The sequence below is a fragment of the Salmo salar genome, chromosome ssa09 (genome assembly GCF_905237065.1).
Source record: "Salmo salar chromosome ssa09, Ssal_v3.1, whole genome shotgun sequence".
NCBI lineage: Eukaryota > Metazoa > Chordata > Actinopteri > Salmoniformes > Salmonidae > Salmo > Salmo salar.
Genome location: NC_059450.1, coordinates 160,616,464 through 160,641,401, shown reverse-complemented (window position 1 = coordinate 160,641,401; position 24,938 = coordinate 160,616,464). Strand labels below are relative to the sequence as shown.

Sequence of the window (24,938 nt, the reverse complement as noted above, 5' to 3'; positions counted from 1 at the left end):
GAGCAGTAGGAGTAGCAGTGTGGTAATCCATGTTTCCGTCAGTGCCAAGAAGTCGAGGTGCTGGAGGGTAGCATAGGCTGAGATGAACTCTGCCTTGTTGGCCGCAGACCGGCAGTTCCAGAGGCTGCCGGAGACCTGGAACTCCACGTGGGTCGTGCGCGCTGGGACCACCAGGTTAGAGTGGCAGCGGCCACGCGGTGTGAAGCGTTTGTGTGGCCTGTGCAGAGGGGAGAGAACAGGGATAGACAGACACATAGTTGACAGGCTACAGAAGAGGCTACGCTAATGCAAAGGAGATTGGAATGACAAGTGGACTACACTTCTCGAATGTTCAGAAAATTAAGCTTACGTTGCAAAAATTTTATTGACTAAAATGATGAAGATGATACAGTACTGCTGGCTGGTGAAGTAGGCTAGCTAGCAGTGGCTGCGTTGTTGACTTTGTTTGAACGTGTAGCTGGCTAGGTAACCTATTTTCGTCGTGGGGGACGAAAATAGCTGGCTAGCTAACCTCGATAATTACTCCAAACTACACAATTCTCAAACTATGACAAAGTCAACTAACACTGCACTAGTCAAATCGTTCCGTTGTAATGTATTAGTTTCTACAGTGCAGCTAGTCAGTAAAGGTTGGCAAGCTAGCAGTGGGTTTGATGATGACTAGGTGTGTTGACTAAGTCTGGAGTCTGGACAACGGCGTCGCGTCGCGGCTGGCTAGCTAACCTCGATAATTACTCTAAACTACACAATTATCTTAGATACAAAGACAGCAAAGACAGCTATGTAGCTAGCTAGCACTACACTAATCAAGTCGTTCCGTTGTAATGTAATAGTTTCTACAGTGCTGCTAGTTGGTAGAAGTTGGCTAGTTGGCTAGCTAGCAGTGTTGACTAAGTTAGGAGGACGAAAACAGCTGGCTGGCTAGCTAACCTCGATAATTACTCGAAACTACACAATTATCTTTGATACAAAGACGGCTATGTAGCTAGCTAAGAAAAAATTGCTCAGATCAAACAAATCAAACCGTTGTAATGTAATGAAATGTAATATTACCTGTGGAGCGAAGCGAAGTGCGACTACCCGCTCCAAACCCGGAAGCACAATTGCTTTCGGGCCGAGGAGACCACTCCTCTCCCATCGGTCCATCCTCTCCATCATTTGGTCCATCGCGGATCCGATCCGATGGAGGACTGAGGTGTGATGGAGAACGCGTTCCTCCATCGAGGGAAGGGGTTGGCAGCTGCTCCAGCTGACTCCATTCGTGGTGCGGGATTGCGATGGGATGGGATGCGTGACACAAGCAAAGAGGCACTGAGTTTGAAGGTAGGCCTTGAAATACATCCACAGGAAACCTCCAATTGACTCAAATTATGTCAATTACCCTATCAGAAGCTTTTAAAGCCATGACATAATCTTCTGGAATTTTCCAAGCTGTTTAAAGGCACAGTCAACTTAGTCTATGTAAACTTCTGACCCACTGGAATTGTGATACAGTGAATTATAAGTGAAGTAACCTGTCTGCAAACAATTGTTGGAAAAATGACTTGTGTCATGCACAAAGTAGACGTCCTAACCGACTTGCCAAAACTATAGTTTGTTAACAAGACATTTGTGGAGTGGTTGAAAAACAAGTTTTAATAACTACAACCTACGTGTATGTAAACTTCCGACTTCAACTGTATATAAAACATCATATAAAACATTTATAAACACCTGTTTTCAGTTTGTCATTAGGTCTGTAGACTGATGATGAAATGTTTTGATTTAATCCTATTTAGGGTTGTAACGTAACAACGTGTGGAAAAAGGGCTTTGACTACTTTGCAAATGCACTGTTAGTATTGGAAATAATTAATATACAGCACCAGTCAAGTTTGGACACACCTACTCATTCAAAGGTTTTTCTTTATTTTTACCTTTTTTCTACATTGTAGAATAATAGTAAAGACATCAAAACTATGAAATAACTCATATGGAATCATGTAGTAACCAAAAAAGTGTTAAACAAATCAAATATATTTTTTATTTGAGATTCTTCAAAGTTGCCACCATTGCCTTGATGACAGCTTTGCAAACTCTTGGCATTCTCTCAACCAGCTTCTTGAGGTAGTCACCTGGAATGCATTTTAATTAACAGGTGTGCCTTGTTAATTTGATCAAGTCCATACTATGGCAAGAACAGCTCAAATAAGCGAAGATAAATTACAGTCCATCATTACTTTAAGACATGAAGGTCAGTCAATGCGAAAAATGTCAAGAACTTTGAATGTTTCTTCAAGTGCAGTCGCAAAAACCATCAAGCGCTATGATGAAACTGGTTCTCATGAGGACCGCCACAGGAAAGGAAGACCCAGCGTTACCTCTGCTGTAGAGGATAAATTCATTAGAGTTACCAGCCTCAGATTGCAGCCCAAATAAATGCTTCACATAGTTCAAGTAACGGACACATCTCAACATCGACTGTTCAGAGGAGACTCCATCAATCAGGTATCCATGGTTGAATTGCTGCAAAGAAACCACTAGTAAAGGACACCAATAACAAGAAGAGACTTTATTGTGCCAAGAAACACGAGCAATGTACATTAGACCGGTGGAAATCTGTCCTTTGGTCTGATGAGTCCAAATTTGAGATTTCCGGTTCCAACCGCTGTGTCTTTGTTTTTTGTTTCATTTTTTTATTTCACCTTTATTTAACCAGGTAGGCTAGTTGAGAACAAGTCCTTTATTTAACCAGGTAGGCTAGTTGAGAACAAGTCCTTTATTTAACCAGGTAGGCTAGTTGAGAACAAGTTGTCATGTACAACTGTGACCTGGCCAAGATAAAGCAAAGCAGTGCGACACAAACAACACAGAGTTACACATTGGATAAACAAATATACAGTCAATAACACAATTGGAAAGTCTATATACAGTGTGTGCACATGTAGTAAGATTAGAGAGGCAAAGGTAAAAAAAAATAGGCAATAGTAGCGAAATAATTACAATTTAGCAATTAAACACTGGAGTGATAGATGTGCAGAAGATGAATGTGCAAGTAAAGATACTGGGGTTCAAAGGAGCAAAAACAATAACAATATGGGGATGAGGTAAGTGGATGGGCTATTTACAGATGGGCTGTGTACAGGTGCAATGATCTGTGAGCTGCTCTGACAGCTGATGCTTAAAGTTAGTGAGGGAGATATGAGTCTCCAGCTTCAGTGATTTTTGCAATTCGTTCCAGTCATTGGCAGCAGAGAACTGGAAGGAAAGGCAGCCAAAGGAGGAATTGGCTTTGGGGATGACCATTGAAATAAACCTGCTGGAGTGCGTGCTACAGTGACCAGTGAGCTGAGATAAGGCAGGGCGTTACCTAGCAAAGACTTATCGATTACCTGGATCCAGTGGGTTTGGCGACGAAGTGAGGGCCAGCCAACAAGAGCATACAGGTTGCAGTGGTGGGTAGTATATGGGGCTTTGGTGACGAAACGGATGGCACTGTGATTGACTACATCCAATTTGCTGAGTAGAGTATTGGAGGCTATTTTGTAAATGACATCGCCAAAGTCAAAGATCGGTAGGATAGTCCGTTTTGGTAGGATAGTCAGACATCCTATTACCCATCCTCCCCTGTCTCCAGATAGCTAGACATCCTATTACCCATCCTCCCCTGTCTCCAGATAGCTAGACATCCTATTACCCATCCTCCGCTGTCTCCAGATAGCTAGACATCCTATTACCCATCCTCCCCTGTCTCCAGATAGCTAGACATCCTATTACCCATCCTCCCAGATCGCTAGACATCCTATTACCCATCCTCCCCCTGTCTCCAGATAGCTAGACATCCTATTACCCATCCTCCCAGATAGCTAGACATCCTATTACCCATCCTCCCAGATAGCTAGACATCCTATTACCCATCCTCTGGAGTCCTCAGGTGCTAGCAGTAACAGCAGTCTCCTGGCACACAGGAATCCTACCTGTCTGCTTCATGGGATGTCATTGTAATCAGGTTTCGTGCTAAACAGGTGTCTTTAGACTGAATGATGCCCCAGTCTTGCCTTAGGCGTTTCTCATTTCGAGAGAGAGAGTGAAGAAAGACGAGTGAGGAGTGGAGGACAAGTAACAGCAAGCAACCACCTGACCTTGACAATAATCTCTTTTAAGATGAGCCTGGTACTGGATGTTAGCAGCATCACATTTCTCAGGTGCAGACTTGGATATCTCTCTGCTAACTTTATGTTACACACTCAAACAATATTACATGTGCACACAGATACACACACAAACATACCCCCCTCCCCCCACACACACACACACACACACACAAACATACCCCTCTACCCCCACATCACACACACTCTCTAACTTGATGTTGTTGTTGACTTTCTGCCTGTCATGCAGCAGTCCTCCACGGTGGACCTGATGATCAGAAGCATCTTACTGCAGCATGCTGGGAAATACAGCTGCCGGGCTCAGACCAGCGCCGACACGGTGTTTGCTGAGGCTGAAGTCCTTGTCAGAGGTGAGCTCATTATCTCTCGGGTGGACAGTAGGGAATATGGGGCATTTGGGAAGCAGCCCAGACCTACCCCCAGTACTAAACTTAACTATCAGGGGGATGAGAAAAAGCTGAATGTGGATTAGTAGTTAGGGGGCTAGTTTCTGCCTACTCCCTTGTAATCTGTAGGTTGTCTCTGTACTGTAGCACTTAGAGAGAATTAGAGGGAGAAGAGGGAGAGAGAGAGAGAGAGAGAGAGAGAAGAGAGAGAATTAGAGGGAGAGAGAGAGAGAGAGAGAGAGAGAGAGAGAGAGAGAGAGAGAGAGAGAGAGAGAGGGAGGAGAGAGAGAGAGAGAGAGAAGAGAGAGAGAAGAGAGAGAGAGAGAAATAAATGCCCCTAATCCCCTGATCCAGGGTCATATTTTGTTTCATCCTCTAATGGTTAAGGTTAGGATTGGGGCTAGGGTACATTGATCCTATACCTGTGGTTAGGGTCACATTCAACCCTCCTCCTGATACTATCACTCAACCTATCTGACACAGATCACTGCTTGCCTCCTGCTACATCACCCATAGAGGGTTACACTGTGTGATGGCATGAGACTGAAAATCCCCTTTCATAATGTGACGGGATGAGGCGGGATGGAGGAAGAGGAGAAGGAGGAGGAGAAGGAGGATGAAAATGAGGAGGAATATGAGCAGGGTGAGAAAGAGGAGGAAGATGATGAAGAAGATTAGGTTGAGGAGGAAGAGGAGGAGGAAGAGAAGGAGGAAGATGATGAGGAAGATTAATATGAAGAGCAGGAAGAGGAGAAGGAAGAAGTGGCAGCAGATGAGTAAGATGAAGGGGAGGAATAGGAGAAGAGGAAGAGATGAGGACAGCAGGGGGAGGAGAAGAGGACAGGGAGAGAAGGAGGACATTTTACATTACATTTTAGTCATATAGCAGACGCTCTTGTCCAGAGCGACTTACAGTAGTGAATGCATACATTTCATACAATTTCATACATTTTTTTTTTTTTTTCTGTGCTGGCCCCCCGTGGGAATCGAACCCACAACCCTGGCGTTGCAAACACCATGCTCTACCAACTGAGCTACAGGGAAGGCTTAGGACAGGAGGAGGAGAGGAGGACAGGAGGAGGAGAGGAGGACAGGAGGACAGGAGGGGAAGAGGACAGGAGGAGAGGAGGACAGGTGGAAGAGGAGGAGGAGGACAGGAGGAGGAGGACAGGAGGAGGGATTTGTTTGAATAGAACCAAGTATTGGCCTGTTTGAATGTTTCAGCAGGTCACTATTTTGTCTCCTGCTGCATCACCCATGGAGGGTCCTTAACAAGCTCTCACTCACAGAGCATGGCTCTGTTAGTGAAAAGATGAGATGGGCTTCCGTCCTTGAGCTACACTCTAATGTCTGAATCTGACTCCACCATGATGTATTCTCCACTGTTCAGTTTACTTATTAAACCCACCACGCCACACAGCTCGCTCACAGTCCTCTCAATAGACATGAGAATCACACAGGAATCCAATGGAGCTCAATGACACCCTAATCATTTCCTAAATTCTATTAACTCACTCGTGTGCAGTGATTTGATGGTTTGATGATTTCATACACCTCGGTTTTAATGACTGACTGACTGCTGTGGAGCAGAGCCTATTAAGGGCCATGCAGACCAGACAGGGAAGCGTATTTCACGCTGTTCATCCAGACAAAAACAAAAAAAAACAATCCTCCCCTACTGGTTAGCTGGTTCCCATGGCAACGCAGAATGCATATTAAATATTAATATCCCTCCTCGGAATGCAAATGTAACGTTCAATACGACCCTTTATGGACCCTTCTCTGAGATACACAGCGTTGGTTTTCATTGGCCAGCACCAGCTGTCAGGCGAGGTTGTTTACAGCTGGTTTCTCACGGCTCCTCCTGTCCTCTCCTTCAGACTATTTGGAGTGTGTGTTTGTATGTGTTGCACCACTTGAAGATTACATATACTTCAGATGAAGCTGCTGAGGTAAGCATATGTTTGACAGTTTGAAATCGGAGAATGGTCCACATCCACACCATTACACAATCATAAAGTAATTGAAATGTAAACCCTCATTCGTGTTCATTTGAAGGCCAAATTTGCAAGCCTGGTCAGCCTCCAGGCCTCCCACTTCTTATGTTGTGTTTTAACTTTGAATGAAAACAAGGGGGTTGAGCCCTGAGCCGCTTTGGGCTGGCCTTCTGGGCAAGGTGAATCTTTAATTGAGCCCTGAGCCACCTTGGGCTGGCCTTCTGGGCAAGGTGAATCTTTGGTTGAGCCCTGAGCCGCCTTGGGCTGGCCTTCTGGGCAAGGTGAATCTTTGGTTGAGCCCTGAGCCGCCTTGGGCTGGCCTTCTGGGCAAGGTGTGTCTTTCCGCTAAATCCCGCCCACTCGAACTTGTTTGCAGATCAACTGTCCCGGTAGCAGGGACAACGTTTTCAGGAATGTTTGACAGAAACAAACATCATCCTTGGTTCTTGGATCTGCGTCAACTCGACCCCAGAAGAGAAATGGGATCTGGTGTTGTGCTGTAACCAGTGTTACATGTGTCATGCTCATGTAGCCATCCTATGGCTTGATGACCCATGATACACCAATATGTCATGAAGATGAGCCATTATTTACTTGACTGACAACGTTGGATATTCATTCAGACATTCAAGTTGGGGCAGTTCACACTATGTAGGACTCAATGCCATACTATATGTATATATACAGTATAGGCAATGTGCTGATCAGGCAAACACAGCTTCATGTAGCTATCTTGGTCAATTATCAACCAAATCATTATTGAATCACGAGCATAACAAAACATTCCATACCAAGTATTACCTCTATTTTGGTGTTGATTTTTCCACAACCAGAACTTGTACAGCTTCAGGATGCCTCTAAATCAGACTGTCTCCATCAGTATCTCAGGTTCCCTCTAAATCAGACTGTCTCCACCAGTATCTCAGGTTCCCTCTAAATCAGACTGTCTCCACCAGTATCTCAGGTTGCTTCTAAATCAGACTGTCTCCACCAGTATCTCAGGTTGATTCTAAATCAGACTGTCTCCTCCAGTATCTCAGGTTGATTCTAAATCAGACTGTCTCCACCAATATCTCAGGTTCCCTCTAAATCAGACTGTCTCCACCAGTATCTCAGGTTGCTTCTAAATCAGACTGTCTCCTCCAGTATCTCAGGTTGATTCTAAATCAGACTGTCTCCACCAGTATCTCAGGTTCCCTCTAAATCAGACTGTCTCCTCCAGTATCTCAGGTTGATTCTAAATCAGACTGTCTCCACCAGTATCTCAGGTTCCCTCTAAATCAGACTGTCTCCACCAGTATCTCAGGTTCCCTCTAAATCAGACTGTCTCCACCAGTATCTCAGGTTCCCTCTAAATCAGACTGTCTCCACCAGTATCTCAGGATCCCTCTAAATCAGACTGTCTCCACCAGTATCTCAGGTTGATTCTAAATCAGACTGTCTCCACCAGTATCTCAGGTTCCCTCTAAATCAGACTGTCTCCACCAGTATCTCAGGTTGATTCTAAATCAGACTGTCTCCACCAGTATCTCAGGTTCCCTCTAAATCAGACTGTCTCCACCAGTATCTCAGGTTGACTCTAAATCAGACTGTCTCCACCAGTATCTCAGGTTCCCTCTAAATCAGACTGTCTCCACCAGTATCTCAGGTTCCCTCTAAATCAGACTGTCTCCACCAGTATCTCAGGTTCCCTCTAAATCAGACTGTCTCCACCAGTATCTCAGGTTCCCTCTAAATCAGACTGTCTCCACCAGTATCTCAGGTTGATTCTAAATCAGACTGTCTCCACCAGTATCTCAGGTTGATTCTAAATCAGACTGTCTCCACCAGTATCTCAGGTTCCCTCTAAATCAGACTGTCTCCACCAGTATCTCAGGTTGATTCTCTAAATCAGACTGTCTCCACCAGTATCTCAGGTTGATTCTAAATCAGACTGTCTCCACCAGTATCTCAGGTTGATTCTAAATCAGACTGTCTCCTCCAGTATCTCAGGATCCCTCTAAATCAGACTGTCTCCACCAGTATCTCAGGTTGATTCTAAATCAGACTGTCTCCACCAGTATCTCAGGTTGATTCTAAATCAGACTGTCTCCACCAGTATCTCAGGTTGATTCTAAATCAGACTGTCTCCACCAGTATCTCAGGTTCCCTCTAAATCAGACTGTCTCCACCAGTATCTCAGGTTGATTCTAAATCAGACTGTCTCCACCAGTATCTCAGGTTCCCTCTAAATCAGACTGTCTCCACCAGTATCTCAGGTTGATTCTATATCAGACTGTCTCCACCAGTATCTCAGGTTCCCTCTAAATCAGACTGTCTCCACCAGTATCTCAGGTTCCCTCTAAATCAGACTGTCTCCACCAGTATCTCAGGTTTTCTCTAAATCAGACTGTCTCCACCAGTATCTCAGGTTGATTCTAAATCAGACTGTCTCCACCAGTATCTCAGGTTTTCTCTAAATCAGACTGTCTCCACCAGTATCTCAGGTTGATTCTAAATCAGACTGTCTCCACCAGTATCTCAGGTTGATTCTATATCAGACTGTCTCCACCAGTATCTCAGGTTTTCTCTAAATCAGACTGTCTCCACCAGTATCTCAGGTTGATTCTAAATCAGACTGTCTCCACCAGTATCTCAGGTTTTCTCTAAATCAGACTGTCTCCACCAGTATCTCAGGTTGATTCTAAATCAGACTGTCTCCACCAGTATCTCAGGTTCCCTCTAAATCAGACTGTCTCCACCAGTATCTCAGGTTGATTCTAAATCAGACTGTCTCCACCAGTATCTCAGGTTTTCTCTAAATCAGACTGTCTCCACCAGTATCTCAGGTTGATTCTAAATCAGACTGTCTCCACCAGTATCTCAGGTTCCCTCTAAATCAGACTGTCTCCACCAGTATCTCAGGTTGATTCTAAATCAGACTGTCTCCACCAGTATCTCAGGTTGATTCTAAATCAGACTGTCTCCACCAGTATCTCAGGTTCCCTCTAAATCAGACTGTTTCCACCAGTATCTCAGGTTCCCTCTAAATCAGACTGTCTCCACCAGTATCTCAGGTTGATTCTAAATCAGACTGTCTCCACCAGTATCTCAGGTTGATTCTAAATCAGACTGTCTCCACCAGTATCTCAGGTTCCCTCTAAATCAGACTGTCTCCTCCAGTATCTCAGGTTCCCTCTAAATCAGACTGTCTCCACCAGTATCTCAGGTTGATTCTAAATCAGGCTGTCTCCATCAGTATCTCAGGTTGATTCTAAATCAGACTGTCTCCACCAGTATCTCAGGTTCCCTCTAAATCAGACTGTCTCCACCAGTATCTCAGGTTGATTCTAAACCAGACTGTCTCCACCAGTATCTCAGGTTGATTCTAAATCAGACTGTCTCCACCAGTATCTCAGGTTGATTCTAAATCAGACTGTCTCCACCAGTATCTCAGGTTCCCTCTAAATCAGACTGTCTCCTCCAGTATCTCAGGTTGATTCTAAATCAGACTGTCTCCACCAGTATCTCAGGTTCCCTCTAAATCAGACTGTCTCCACCAGTATCTCAGGTTCCCTCTAAATCAGACTGTCTCCACCAGTATCTCAGGTTCCCTCTAAATCAGACTGTCTCCACCAGTATCTCAGGTTCCCTCTAAATCAGACTGTCTCCATCAGTATCTCAGGTTGATTCTAAATCAGACTGTCTCCACCAGTATCTCAGGTTGATTCTAAATCAGACTGTCTCCACCAATATCTCAGGTTCCCTCTAAATCAGACTGTCTCCTCCAGTATCTCAGGTTCCCTCTAAATCAGACTGTCTCCACCAGTATCTCAGGTTGATTCTAAATCAGACTGTCTCCACCAGTATCTCAGGTTGATTCTAAATCAGACTGTCTCCACCAGTATCTCAGGTTCCCTCTAAATCAGACTGTCTCCACCAGTATCTCAGGTTGATTCTAAATCAGACTGTCTCCACCAGTATCTCAGGTTGATTCTAAATCAGACTGTCTCCACCAGTATCTCAGGTTGATTCTAAATCAGACTGTCTCCACCAGTATCTCAGGTTCCCTCTAAATCAGACTGTCTCCACCAGTATCTCAGGTTGATTCTAAATCAGACTGTCTCCACCAGTATCTCAGGTTTTCTCTAAATCAGACTGTCTCCACCAGTATCTCAGGTTGATTCTAAATCAGACTGTCTCCACCAGTATCTCAGGTTCCCTCTAAATCAGACTGTCTCCATCAGTATCTCAGGTTGATTCTAAATCAGACTGTCTCCACCAGTATCTCAGGTTGATTCTAAATCAGACTGTCTCCACCAGTATCTCAGGTTCCCTCTAAATCAGACTGTTTCCACCAGTATCTCAGGTTCCCTCTAAATCAGACTGTCTCCATCAGTATCTCAGGTTGATTCTAAATCAGACTGTCTCCACCAGTATCTCAGGTTGATTCTAAATCAGACTGTCTCCACCAATATCTCAGGTTCCCTCTAAATCAGACTGTCTCCTCCAGTATCTCAGGTTCCCTCTAAATCAGACTGTCTCCACCAGTATCTCAGGTTGATTCTAAATCAGGCTGTCTCCATCAGTATCTCAGGTTGATTCTAAATCAGACTGTCTCCACCAGTATCTCAGGTTCCCTCTAAATCAGACTGTCTCCACCAGTATCTCAGGTTGATTCTAAACCAGACTGTCTCCACCAGTATCTCAGGTTGATTCTAAATCAGACTGTCTCCACCAGTATCTCAGGTTGATTCTAAATCAGACTGTCTCCACCAGTATCTCAGGTTCCCTCTAAATCAGACTGTCTCCTCCAGTATCTCAGGTTGATTCTAAATCAGACTGTCTCCACCAGTATCTCAGGTTCCCTCTAAATCAGACTGTCTCCACCAGTATCTCAGGTTCCCTCTAAATCAGACTGTCTCCACCAGTATCTCAGGTTCCCTCTAAATCAGACTGTCTCCACCAGTATCTCAGGTTCCCTCTAAATCAGACTGTCTCCATCAGTATCTCAGGTTGATTCTAAATCAGACTGTCTCCACCAGTATCTCAGGTTGATTCTAAATCAGACTGTCTCCACCAATATCTCAGGTTCCCTCTAAATCAGACTGTCTCCTCCAGTATCTCAGGTTCCCTCTAAATCAGACTGTCTCCACCAGTATCTCAGGTTGATTCTAAATCAGGCTGTCTCCATCAGTATCTCAGGTTGATTCTAAATCAGACTGTCTCCACCAGTATCTCAGGTTCCCTCTAAATCAGACTGTCTCCACCAGTATCTCAGGTTGATTCTAAATCAGACTGTCTCCACCAGTATCTCAGGTTGATTCTAAATCAGACTGTCTCCACCAGTATCTCAGGTTGATTCTAAATCAGACTGTCTCCACCAGTATCTCAGGTTCCCTCTAAATCAGACTGTCTCCACCAGTATCTCAGGTTGATTCTAAATCAGACTGTCTCCACCAGTATCTCAGGTTTTCTCTAAATCAGACTGTCTCCACCAGTATCTCAGGTTGATTCTAAATCAGACTGTCTCCACCAGTATCTCAGGTTCCCTCTAAATCAGACTGTCTCCATCAGTATCTCAGGTTGATTCTAAATCAGACTGTCTCCACCAGTATCTCAGGTTGATTCTAAATCAGACTGTCTCCACCAGTATCTCAGGTTCCCTCTAAATCAGACTGTTTCCACCAGTATCTCAGGTTCCCTCTAAATCAGACTGTCTCCATCAGTATCTCAGGTTGATTCTAAATCAGACTGTCTCCACCAGTATCTCAGGTTGATTCTAAATCAGACTGTCTCCACCAATATCTCAGGTTCCCTCTAAATCAGACTGTCTCCTCCAGTATCTCAGGTTCCCTCTAAATCAGACTGTCTCCACCAGTATCTCAGGTTGATTCTAAATCAGGCTGTCTCCATCAGTATCTCAGGTTGATTCTAAATCAGACTGTCTCCACCAGTATCTCAGGTTCCCTCTAAATCAGACTGTCTCCACCAGTATCTCAGGTTGATTCTAAACCAGACTGTCTCCACCAGTATCTCAGGTTGATTCTAAATCAGACTGTCTCCACCAGTATCTCAGGTTGATTCTAAATCAGACTGTCTCCACCAGTATCTCAGGTTCCCTCTAAATCAGACTGTCTCCTCCAGTATCTCAGGTTGATTCTAAATCAGACTGTCTCCACCAGTATCTCAGGTTCCCTCTAAATCAGACTGTCTCCACCAGTATCTCAGGTTCCCTCTAAATCAGACTGTCTCCACCAGTATCTCAGGTTCCCTCTAAATCAGACTGTCTCCACCAGTATCTCAGGTTCCCTCTAAATCAGACTGTCTCCATCAGTATCTCAGGTTGATTCTAAATCAGACTGTCTCCACCAGTATCTCAGGTTGATTCTAAATCAGACTGTCTCCACCAATATCTCAGGTTCCCTCTAAATCAGACTGTCTCCTCCAGTATCTCAGGTTCCCTCTAAATCAGACTGTCTCCACCAGTATCTCAGGTTGATTCTAAATCAGGCTGTCTCCATCAGTATCTCAGGTTGATTCTAAATCAGACTGTCTCCACCAGTATCTCAGGTTCCCCTCTAAATCAGACTGTCTCCACCAGTATCTCAGGTTGATTCTAAATCAGACTGTCTCCACCAGTATCTCAGGTTGATTCTAAATCAGACTGTCTCCACCAGTATCTCAGGTTGATTCTAAATCAGACTGTCTCCACCAGTATCTCAGGTTCCCTCTAAATCAGACTGTCTCCTCCAGTATCTCAGGTTGATTCTAAATCAGACTGTCTCCACCAGTATCTCAGGTTCCCTCTAAATCAGACTGTCTCCACCAGTATCTCAGGTTCCCTCTAAATCAGACTGTCTCCACCAGTATCTCAGGTTCCCTCTAAATCAGACTGTCTCCACCAGTATCTCAGGATCCCTCTAAATCAGACTGTCTCCACCAGTATCTCAGGTTGATTCTAAATCAGACTGTCTCCACCAGTATCTCAGGTTCCCTCTAAATCAGACTGTCTCCACCAGTATCTCAGGTTGATTCTAAATCAGACTGTCTCCACCAGTATCTCAGGTTCCCTCTAAATCAGACTGTCTCCACCAGTATCTCAGGTTGATTCTAAATCAGACTGTCTCCACCAGTATCTCAGGTTCCCTCTAAATCAGACTGTCTCCACCAGTATCTCAGGTTCCCTCTAAATCAGACTGTCTCCACCAGTATCTCAGGTTCCCTCTAAATCAGACTGTCTCCACCAGTATCTCAGGTTCCCTCTAAATCAGACTGTCTCCATCAGTATCTCAGGTTGATTCTAAATCAGACTGTCTCCACCAGTATCTCAGGTTGATTCTAAATCAGACTGTCTCCACCAGTATCTCAGGTTCCCTCTAAATCAGACTGTCTCCACCAGTATCTCAGGTTTTCTCTAAATCAGACTGTCTCCACCAGTATCTCAGGTTGATTCTAAATCAGACTGTCTCCACCAGTATCTCAGGTTGATTCTAAATCAGACTGTCTCCTCCAGTATCTCAGGATCCCTCTAAATCAGACTGTCTCCACCAGTATCTCAGGTTGATTCTAAATCAGACTGTCTCCACCAGTATCTCAGGTTGATTCTAAATCAGACTGTCTCCACCAGTATCTCAGGTTGATTCTAAATCAGACTGTCTCCACCAGTATCTCAGGTTCCCTCTAAATCAGACTGTCTCCACCAGTATCTCAGGTTGATTCTAAATCAGACTGTCTCCACCAGTATCTCAGGTTCCCTCTAAATCAGACTGTCTCCACCAGTATCTCAGGTTGATTCTATATCAGACTGTCTCCACCAGTATCTCAGGTTCCCTCTAAATCAGACTGTCTCCACCAGTATCTCAGGTTCCCTCTAAATCAGACTGTCTCCACCAGTATCTCAGGTTTTCTCTAAATCAGACTGTCTCCACCAGTATCTCAGGTTGATTCTAAATCAGACTGTTTCCACCAGTATCTCAGGTTTTCTCTAAATCAGACTGTCTCCATCAGTATCTCAGGTTGATTCTAAATCAGACTGTCTCCACCAGTATCTCAGGTTGATTCTATATCAGACTGTCTCCACCAGTATCTCAGGTTTTCTCTAAATCAGACTGTCTCCACCAGTATCTCAGGTTGATTCTAAATCAGACTGTCTCCACCAGTATCTCAGGTTTTCTCTAAATCAGACTGTCTCCACCAGTATCTCAGGTTGATTCTAAATCAGACTGTCTCCACCAGTATCTCAGGTTCCCTCTAAATCAGACTGTCTCCACCAGTATCTCAGGTTGATTCTAAATCAGACTGTCTCCACCAGTATCTCAGGTTTTCTCTAAATCAGACTGTCTCCACCAGTATCTCAGGTTGATTCTAAATCAGACTGTCTCCACCAGTATCTCAGGTTCCCTCTAAATCAGACTGTCTCCACCAGTATCTCAGGTTGATTCTAAATCAGACTGTCTCCTCCAGTATCTCAGGTTGATTCTAAATCAGACTGTCTCCACCAGTATCTCAGGTTCCCTCTAAATCAGACTGTCTCCACCAGTATCTCAGGTTCCCTCTAAATCAGACTGTCTCCACCAGTATCTCAGGTTGATTCTAAATCAGACTGTCTCCACCAGTATCTCAGGTTGATTCTAAATCAGACTGTCTCCACCAGTATCTCAGGTTGATTCTAAATCAGACTGTCTCCTCCAGTATCTCAGGTTGATTCTAAATCAGACTGTCTCCACCAGTATCTCAGGTTCCCTCTAAATCAGACTGTCTCCACCAGTATCTCAGGTTTTCTCTAAATCAGACTGTCTCCACCAGTATCTCAGGTTGATTCTAAATCAGACTGTCTCCACCAGTATCTCAGGTTTTCTCTAAATCAGACTGTCTCCACCAGTATCTCAGGTTCCCTCTAAATCAGACTGTCTCCACCAGTATCTCAGGTTTTCTCTAAATCAGACTGTCTCCACCAGTATCTCAGGTTGATTCTATATCAGACTGTCTCCACCAGTATCTCAGGTTCCCTCTAAATCAGACTGTCTCCATCAGTATCTCAGGTTGATTCTATATCAGACTGTCTCCACCAGTATCTCAGGTTGATTCTAAATCAGACTGTCTCCACCAGTATCTCAGGTTCCTTCTAAATCAGACTGTCTCCACGAGTGTCAAATTGTATTTGTCACATGCTTGGTAACAACCGGTGTGGACTAACAGGGAAATGCTTACAGGCCCTTCCCAACAATGCAGAGAGTTAAAAAATAGAAAAATTAAGGAGAGGTAAAACACACAATAAGAAAAGTAATAATAAATACACAATGAGTAACGATAACTTCTTTATATACACAGGGTACCAGTACTGAGTCAATGTGCAGGGGTACGAGGTAATACCATGGCTATATACACAGGGTACCAGTACTGAGTCAATGTGCAGGGGTACGAGGTAATACCATGGCTATATACACAGGGTACCAGTACTGAGTCAATGTGCAGGGGTACGAGGTAATTGCGGTTGAAATGTATACAGTGGGTTCAGAAAGTATTCGGACCCCTTGACTTTTTCCACATTTTGTTACGTTCCAAACGTATTCTAAAATGGATTAAATAAAAAATGTCCTCAGCAATCTACACACAATACCCCATAATGACAAAGCGAAAACAGGTTTTTAGAAATGTTTGCAAATGTATAAAATAAAAAACATAAAATACCTTATTTACGTAAGTATTCAGACCCTTTGCAATGAGTCTCGAAATTGAGCTCAGGTTCTGAACCTGATCTAACATCTCTGGAGAATCCTGAAAATAGCTGTGCAGCGACGCTCCCCATCCAACCTGACAGAGCTTGAGAGGATCTGCAGAGAAGAATGGGATAAACTCCCCAAATACAGGTGTGCCAAGCTTGTAGCGTCATACCCAAGAAGACTAGAAGCTGTAATCGCTGCCAAAAGTGCATCAACAAAGTACTGAATAAAGGGTCTGAATACTTATGTAAATATGATATTTCATTATTTGTTTTTATAGCAAAAATGTCTAAAAGCCTGTTTTTGCTTTGTCATTATGGTGTAATCTGTGTAGATTGAGGACGGGGGAAAATATGAATCAACTTTAGAATAAGGCTGTAACGTAACAAAATATGGACAAGGGTTCTGAATTCTTTCCGAAAGCACTCTACATAACTAGGAATAAAGTGGCAGACTGTCCATAGTAGCAGCTGCCAAGACTCTGATTCCCTCCCTATAGGCTGTCTCATCGTCGTCGATGGTAACTCCTAACACCATTGTGGCGCTGGAAAACTTCCAATCAAATCAAATTGTATTTGTCACATACACATTTTTAGCAGATGTTATTGTGGGTGTAGCAAAATGCTTGTGTTCCCAGCTCCAACTGTGCAGTAGTATCTAACAATTCACAACTGTCACGTCCTGACCAGTAATAGGGGTTATTTGTTATTGTAGTTTGGTCAGGATGTGGCAGAGGGTATTTTGTTTATGTGGTTCGGGGTGGTGATTTATGTAGTAGGGTGTTTGATTTATTATTTCCGGGTTTTGGTCTATGTTCTATGTTTTGTATTTCTATGTTCTTTCTGGTTTGTGGTATTTCTATGTGTAGGTTAATGGGGGGTTGGACTCTCAATTGGAGGCAGGTGCTTTCTCGTTGCCTCTGATTGAGAGTCCTATATATGGGTAATTGTTTGGTGTAGTGTTGTGGGAGCATGACAGGACTGTTTTGTTGTTCGTGCGTTCTTCATTTTGTTATTTTGGTGTTCTCTTGATTTAAAATAAATTAACAAGATGAGTATCCACATTCCTGCTGCGTTTTGGTCCTCTATTCCCGACGACAACCGTTACAACAACACACACATCTAAAAGTAAAATAACTTTATTAAGAAATATTTAAATATTAGGGCGAGCGATGTTGGAGTGGCATTGACTAAATACAGTAGAATAGAATACAGTATATACATATGAGTAAAGCAATATGTAAACATTATTAAAGTGGCCAGTGATTCCATTATTAAAGTGACCAGTGATTCCATGTCTATGAATATAGGGCAGCAGCCTCTAAGGTGCAGAGTTGATTAACTGGGTGTTAGCATTGACATTAGAATAGAATACAGTATATATATTTTTATTTTATTTAACCTTTATTTATCCAGGTTTTTCTCATTGACATAAAATCTCTTTTCCAAGAGAGACAGCATCAGGGGGAACAACGTTTCAGACAAAACAACTTACATAAACTAACACAACATTAAACACAACTATAAACACACACACACACACTAACACAACATTAAACACACCTACAGTACAACAACAACATACACTAACACAACATTAAACACAACTATAAACACACCTACAGTACAACAACATACAGTAACACAACATTAAACACAACACTAAACACACACACACTAACACAACATTAAACACAACTATAAACACACAGAGTACAACACTTACATACACTAACACAACATTAAACACACCTATAAACACACCTACAGTACAACAACAACATACACTAACACAACATTAAACACACCTATAAACACACAGAGTACAACACTAACACAACATTAAACACAACTATAAACACACACACACTAACACAACATTAAACACAACTATTAACACACACACACTAACACAACATTAAACACAACACTAAACACACACACACTAACACAACATTAAACACAACACTAAACACACACACACACTAACACAACATTAAACACAACTATAAACACACAGAGTACAACACTAACACAACATTAAACACAACTATAAACACACACACACTAACACAACATTAAACACAACTATAAACACACCTACAGTACAACAACAACATACACTAATACAACATTAAACACAACTATTAACACACACACACTAACACAACATTAAACACAACACTAAACACACACACACTAACATTAAACACAACACTAAACACACACACACACTAACACAACATTAAACACAACTATAAACACACAGAGTACAACACTAACACAACATTAAACAACTATAAACACACATACACTAACACAACATTAAACACAACTATAAACACACACACACTAACACAACTATAAACACACCTACAGTACAACACTAACACAACATTAAACACACCTACAGTACAACACTAACACAACATTAAACACAACTATAAACACACACACACTAACACAACATTAAACACAACTATAAACACACCTACAGTACAACAACAACATACACTAATACAACATTAAACACAACTATAAAGACACACACACTAACACAACATTAAACACAACTATAAACACACACACACTAACACAACATTAAACACAACTATAAACACACATACAGTACAACACTAACACAACATTAAACACAACTATAAAGACACACAGTTCAACAACAACATATTACGTAAAAAACCACGAATGTCATAACTTAAAAACAGCTGTTCTAAAAACAATTACACTCTTCTATGATATTTACATTGATCAGGTGTTTAAACTCCACCAACGAAACTAGATCATCACATTTTTAAATGTTCAGGAGAGAATTCCAGGACCACGGAGCTGAGTAACTAAAACTATTTCTACCATGACCTGTTCTAATTCTTGGTACTGTTAAAAGCGAATGAGAATGGGACCATAATTTATATTTATTTACTGACCTGATTAAAAAATAACAGAGATAAAGTGGCATTTTACCCAATATGGCCTTCTAAATCAGTGTAAACTCAAATCAAATGAAATGTATTTATATAGCCCTTCGTACATCAGCTCATATCTCAAAGTGCTGTACATAAACCCAGCCTAAAACCCCAAACAGCAAGCAATGCATGTGAAAGAAACACGGTGGCTAGGAAACCAGTGTTTAAGACTATGCAAGGTCAATGACGACCAGCCAACACCGCTGTAGAGATCATAATGATGTGTTAGATGTTTCTGATTTGTAATGAACCTGAGGGCTGCATGATACACTGAATCAAGTGCTCTCAGGGTAGTGGTTGAGGCCTGCATATATATAACATCACTAAAATCTAAAACCAACAGTAATGTACATCGTACCAGCTCCTTCCTGGCCTCCAGAGAAAAACAAGCCTTATGCCGGTAATAGAAACCTATTCTCAGCCTTAGCTTCCTTATCAAGTTCTCTACATTCACAGTGAAGCTCAGCTTATCATCAACCCACACACCCAAATATTTGTACACTTTGACTTGCTCTATAGTTTGTCCATCCAATGTAGCAATGACATGATTAGTAACATGCTTGGCATTTGAAAATACCATGCTTTTTGTTTTACCCGAAATCAGAACCAGCTTCAAATCATACAGATTCTGTTGTATGATGTCAAATGCTCTTTGGGCATTTTCAAAAGATGAAGATAAACTACTACCACTTGAATAAAGAACAGTATCATCTGCATACAAATGAACATCCGCTGTTTCAATAAGATCCCCAATGTTGTTGATATACAAAATGAACAACAGTGGGCCCAAAATAGAACCTTGCGGAACACCTGAGCACAACTCACAACTCTATAGATGTACAACCATCCGCCATTACACATTGTGTGATTTGATAGGTAATTTATAAACCAATCTAGAGCATGACCAGTAATTCCACAACATTTTAACCTTTGCACTAACACAGCATGGTCCACGGTGTCAAATGCCTTTGACAAATCAATAAAGACAGACACATAATGTAACTTCTTGACAAAAGAGCACGGTGAATGTCATTTAAACCCTTCAGTGTTGCTGAAACAGAGCTGTGGCCAGACCTGAACATGATTGCATTCCATTTAAGATGTTGTTTTCTTGGAGGTAGGCCTTTAGCTGCCTACTAACTAAGGACTCCAGTACCTTAGACAGTACAGACAGCGTTGATATGGGTCGATAGTTGTCAAGTAGCGAAGGATCTCCACCTTCCAGGAGAGGCAGTACAAAATCAGATTTCCATAACTTGAGGATTTGCTTAACAAAATACATGTTAAGGGGAGCAATGATTTCTGCAGCTAGGTGTAGGAAGCTGGGGTCTAGTTCATCAGGGCCAGGGGATATCTTTCTATCAATTTATTTCAGGGTTTTACACACTTCTGAAACAGAGAAGGATGAGAAGGAGAACCTGGTGAAGGAGTGTCCAGGGGTGTCAGGGGGATCATACCTTTAAGCTCTTCAAATAAACTGTCTGCATCTAGAGAATGTTGATTTAATGTGCATAGTTCTCACGTGCATTCACGGAGCAAGCGTGTGGTTTCTCCCAAAACACGAGGGAGAAACAGTCATATATTTCCTCATTCACAGAGCAATGGGCTCTTAAAGTATTGCCAACATTGTAAAAGCCAAGTGTAGACAACAGCAAATTCAGCAACAGCAGCATGTTCATGTATTGCCCTATCAATTAACATGAGAGAAAAGCACATACAAATTTAACAGAACAATCTAAGATATGTAGCCAAAGCAACGCTTAACCCTCATTAAATGAGCTACGACTTCAAATAAAAAACATTCCTAAATAATAATTCAAACATAGCGAGAATCACGAATCAACTGGTCATCCCTACTGTCTCTGATCTGTCCAACAGCAGATCAGTATAGGTCACCCCTACTGCCTCTGATCTGTCCAATAGCAGATCAGTATAGGTCATCCCTACTGCCTTTGATCTGTCCAACAGCAGATCAGTATAGGTCATCCCTACTGCCTTTGATCTGTCCAACAGCAGATCAGTATAGCTCATCCCTACTGCCTCTGATCTGTCCAACAGCAGATCAGTATAGGTCATCCCTACTGCCTCTGATCTGTCCAACAGCAGATCAGTATAGGTCATCCCTACTGCCTCTGATCTGTCCAACAGCAGATCAGTATAAAAGTCTGTGATGTATGCGTATGATGTAGGCGAGCAAAGCTCCGGAGAGAGAGTGGTGAGGGCACCTGTACCAGACTGGGGGGGGCACCTGTACCAGACTGGGGGGGCACCTGTACCAGCCTGGGAGAGACAGACCAGGGCAGGGGGGCACCTGTACCAGCCTGGGAGAGACAGACCAGGGCAGCGGGGCACCTGTACCAGACTGGGAGAGACGACCAGGGCAGGGGTGGGGGGCACCTGTACCAGCCTGGGAGAGACAGACCAGGGCAGGGCGGGGCACCTGTACCAAACTGGGAGAGACAGACCAGGGAAGGGGGGGGGGCTTCCTGTGACATCATGAGCTGTAGGTGTCCTGGAGGGCAGGTAGTCTGGCCCCGTGATGTGTCCTGGAGAGCCCTGCTGTTGCAGACGCTGCAGTTGCCGTACCAGGCGGTGATACAGCCTGACAGTATGCTCTCAATTGTGGATCTTGTACATGTTGGTAAGGGTCTTAAGGGCAAAGCAAAACATGTTCAGCCTCCTGAGGTTGAAGAGGCACTGTTGCACCTTCTTCACCGCACTGTCAGTGATGTGTACGCCGAGGAACTTAGGGGCGTGCTCCATCTGTTGTTTCCTGAAGTCCTTGATCAGCTCCATTTAGTTGACGTTGAGGGAGATGTTACTTTCCTGGCACCACCCCGCCAGGACTCTCCCCTCCTCCCTGTAGGCTGTCTCATCATTGTTGGTAATCAGGCCTTCTACTGTTGTGTCGTCTACAAACTTGATGATTGAGTTGGAGGCGTGCGTGGCCACACAGTCATGGGTGAACAGAGAGTACAGGAGGGGGCTGAACACGCACCCTTGTGGGGTACCTGTGTAGAAGATCAGCGAAGTGGAGGTGTTGTTTCGCACCTTCAGCACCTAGGGGCGAACCGTCAGGAAGTCCAGAACCCAGTTGCGCAGGGTGGAGTTCAGAGTGAAGGAGGCTTTGTTGCAAAATAGGAACCTGATTCTAGATTTAATTTTGGTTGGAGATGCTTAATATGAGTCTGGAAGGAGAGTTTACAGTCTAGCCATACACCGAGATGTCCACATATTCTAAATCAGAACCGTCTGGTGGAGTGATCCTAGTTTGGCAGACGGGTGCGGGCAGCGATCGGTTGAAGAGCATGCATTTCATTTTACGCGCATTTAAGAGCAGTTGGAGGCCACGGAAGGAGTGTTGTATGGCGTTGAAGCTTGTTTGGAGGTTTGTTTTAACACAGTGTCCAAAGAAGGGCCAGATGTATACAGAATGGTGTCGTCTGCGTAGAGGTGGATCAAAGAATCACCCGCAGCAAGAGTGACATCATTGATATATACAGAGAAAAGAGTCGGCCCGAGAATTGAACCCTGTTCGCACCCCCATAGAGACTGCCAGAGGTCCGGACAACAGGCCCTCCGATTTGACACACTGAACTCTATCTGAGAAGTAGTTGGCGAGGCAGTCATTAGAGAAACCAAGGCGAAATCAGTCTGCCGATAAGAATATGGTGATTGACAGAGTTGAAAGCCTTGGCCAGGTTGATGAAGACTGCTGCACTGTACTGCCTTTTATTGATGGCGGTTATAATATCATTTAGGACCTTGAGAGTGGCTGGGGTGCACCCGTGACCAGCTCGGAACCCGGATTGCAAAGCGGAGAAGGTACGGTGGGATTCGAAATGGTCAGTGATCTGTTTGTTAACTTGGTTTTTGAAGACCTTAGAAAGGCAGGGCAGGATGGATATAGGTCTGTATCAGTTTGGGTCTAGAGTGTCTCCCCCTTTGAAGAGGGGGATGACCGCGGTCGCTTTCCAATCTTTAGGAATCTCAGACGATACAAAAGAGAGGTTGAACAGACTAGTAAGTGAGGTTGCAATCATTTTGGCAGATAATTTTAGAAAAAGAGGGTCCAGATTGTCTAGCCCGGCTGATTTGTAGGGGTCCAGATTTTGCAGCTCTTTCAGAACATCAGCTATCTGGATTTTGGTGAAGGAGAAGTGGGGGAGGTTTGGGTAAGTTGCTGTGGGGAGCACAGGGCTGTTGACCGGGGTAGGGGTAGCCAGGTGGAAAGCATGGCCAGCCGTAAAAAATGCTTATTGAAATTCTCAATTATTGTGGATTTATTCCTAGCCTCAGAGCAGTGGGCAGCTGGGAGGAGGTGCTCTTATTCTCCATGGACTTTACAGTGTCCCATAACTTTTTGGAATTTGTACAGGATGCAAATTTCTGTTAGAAAAAGCTAGCCTTAGCTTTCCTAACTACCTGTGTATATTGGTTCCTAACTTCCCTGAAAAGTTGCATATCACGGGGGCTATTCGATGCTAATACAGAATGCCACAGGATGTTTTTGTGCTGGTCAAGGGCAGACAGGTCTGGAGTGAACCAAGGGCTATATCCATTCCTAGTACTACATGTTTTGAATGGAGCAAGCTTTTTTAAGATGGTGAGGAAGGCACTTTTACAGAATAATCAGGCATCCTCTACTGACGGGATGAGGTCAATGTCATTCCAGGATACCCCGGCCAGGTCGATTAGAAAGGCCTGTTCGCTGAAGTGTTTTTGTGAGCGTTTGACAGTGATGAGGGGTGTGCGTTTGACCGCAGACCCATTACGGATGCAGGCAATGAGGCATTGATCACTGAGATCTTGGTTGAAAACAGCAGAGGTGTATTTGGAGGGCGAGTTAGTTACGATGATATCTATGAGGGTGCCCGTGTTTGCGGATTTGGGGTTGTACCTGGTAGGTTCATTCATAATTTGTGTGAGATTGAGGGCATCAAGCTTAGATTGTAGGATGGCCGGGGTGTTAAGCACGTCCTAGTTTAGGTCACCTAGCAGCACAAGCTCAGAAGATAGATGGGGGGCAATCAATTCACATATGGTGTCCAGGGTACAGCTGGGGGCAGAGGGTGGTCTACAGCAAGCGGCAACGGTGAGAGACTTATTTCTGAAAGGTGAATTTTTAGAAGTAGAAGCTCGAATTGTTTTGGTACAGGCCTGGATAGTAAGACAGAACTCTGCGGGCTATCTCTGCAGTAGATTGCAACACCGCCCCCTTTGGCAGTTCTATCTTGATGGAAAATGTTATAGTTAGGGATGGAAATTTCAGGGTTTTTGGTGGTTTTCCTAAGACAGGATTCAGACACCCCTAAGACATCTAGGTTGGCAGAATGTGCTAAAGCATTGAATAAAACAAACTTAGGGAGTAGGCTTCTGATGTTAACATGCATGAAACCAAGGCTTTTATAGTTACAGAAGTCAACAATTGAGAGCACCTGGGGAGTAGGAGTGGAGCTAGGCACTGCAGGACCTGGATTAACCTCCACATCACCAGAGGAACAGAGGAGAAGGAGGATAAGGGTACGGCTAAAGGCTATAAGAACTGGCCGTCTAGCACATTCGGAACAGAGAGTAAAGGGAGCAGGTTTGTGGGCACAATAGCATAGATTCAAGGCATAATGTACAGACAAAGGTATGGTAGGAAGAGTGTACATTGGAGGTAAACCTAGGCATTGCATAATGATGAGAGAGATCTAGTCTCTAGAGACGTTTAAA

At 43.5% G+C, this 24,938-nt stretch overlaps 1 protein-coding gene across 1 annotated transcript in view; it reads left to right on the top strand.

The window, feature by feature from the left end:
* LOC106613405 (contactin-5) overlaps positions 1–24,938 on the top strand; it is a 507,858-nt gene that overhangs the window by 400,243 nt on the left and 82,677 nt on the right. Inside the window, exon 15 of the mRNA XM_045724946.1 lies at positions 4,380–4,500. Within this exon, the coding sequence (XP_045580902.1) occupies positions 4,380–4,500 (121 nt within the window). The remainder of the gene's footprint in view (positions 1–4,379; positions 4,501–24,938) is intronic.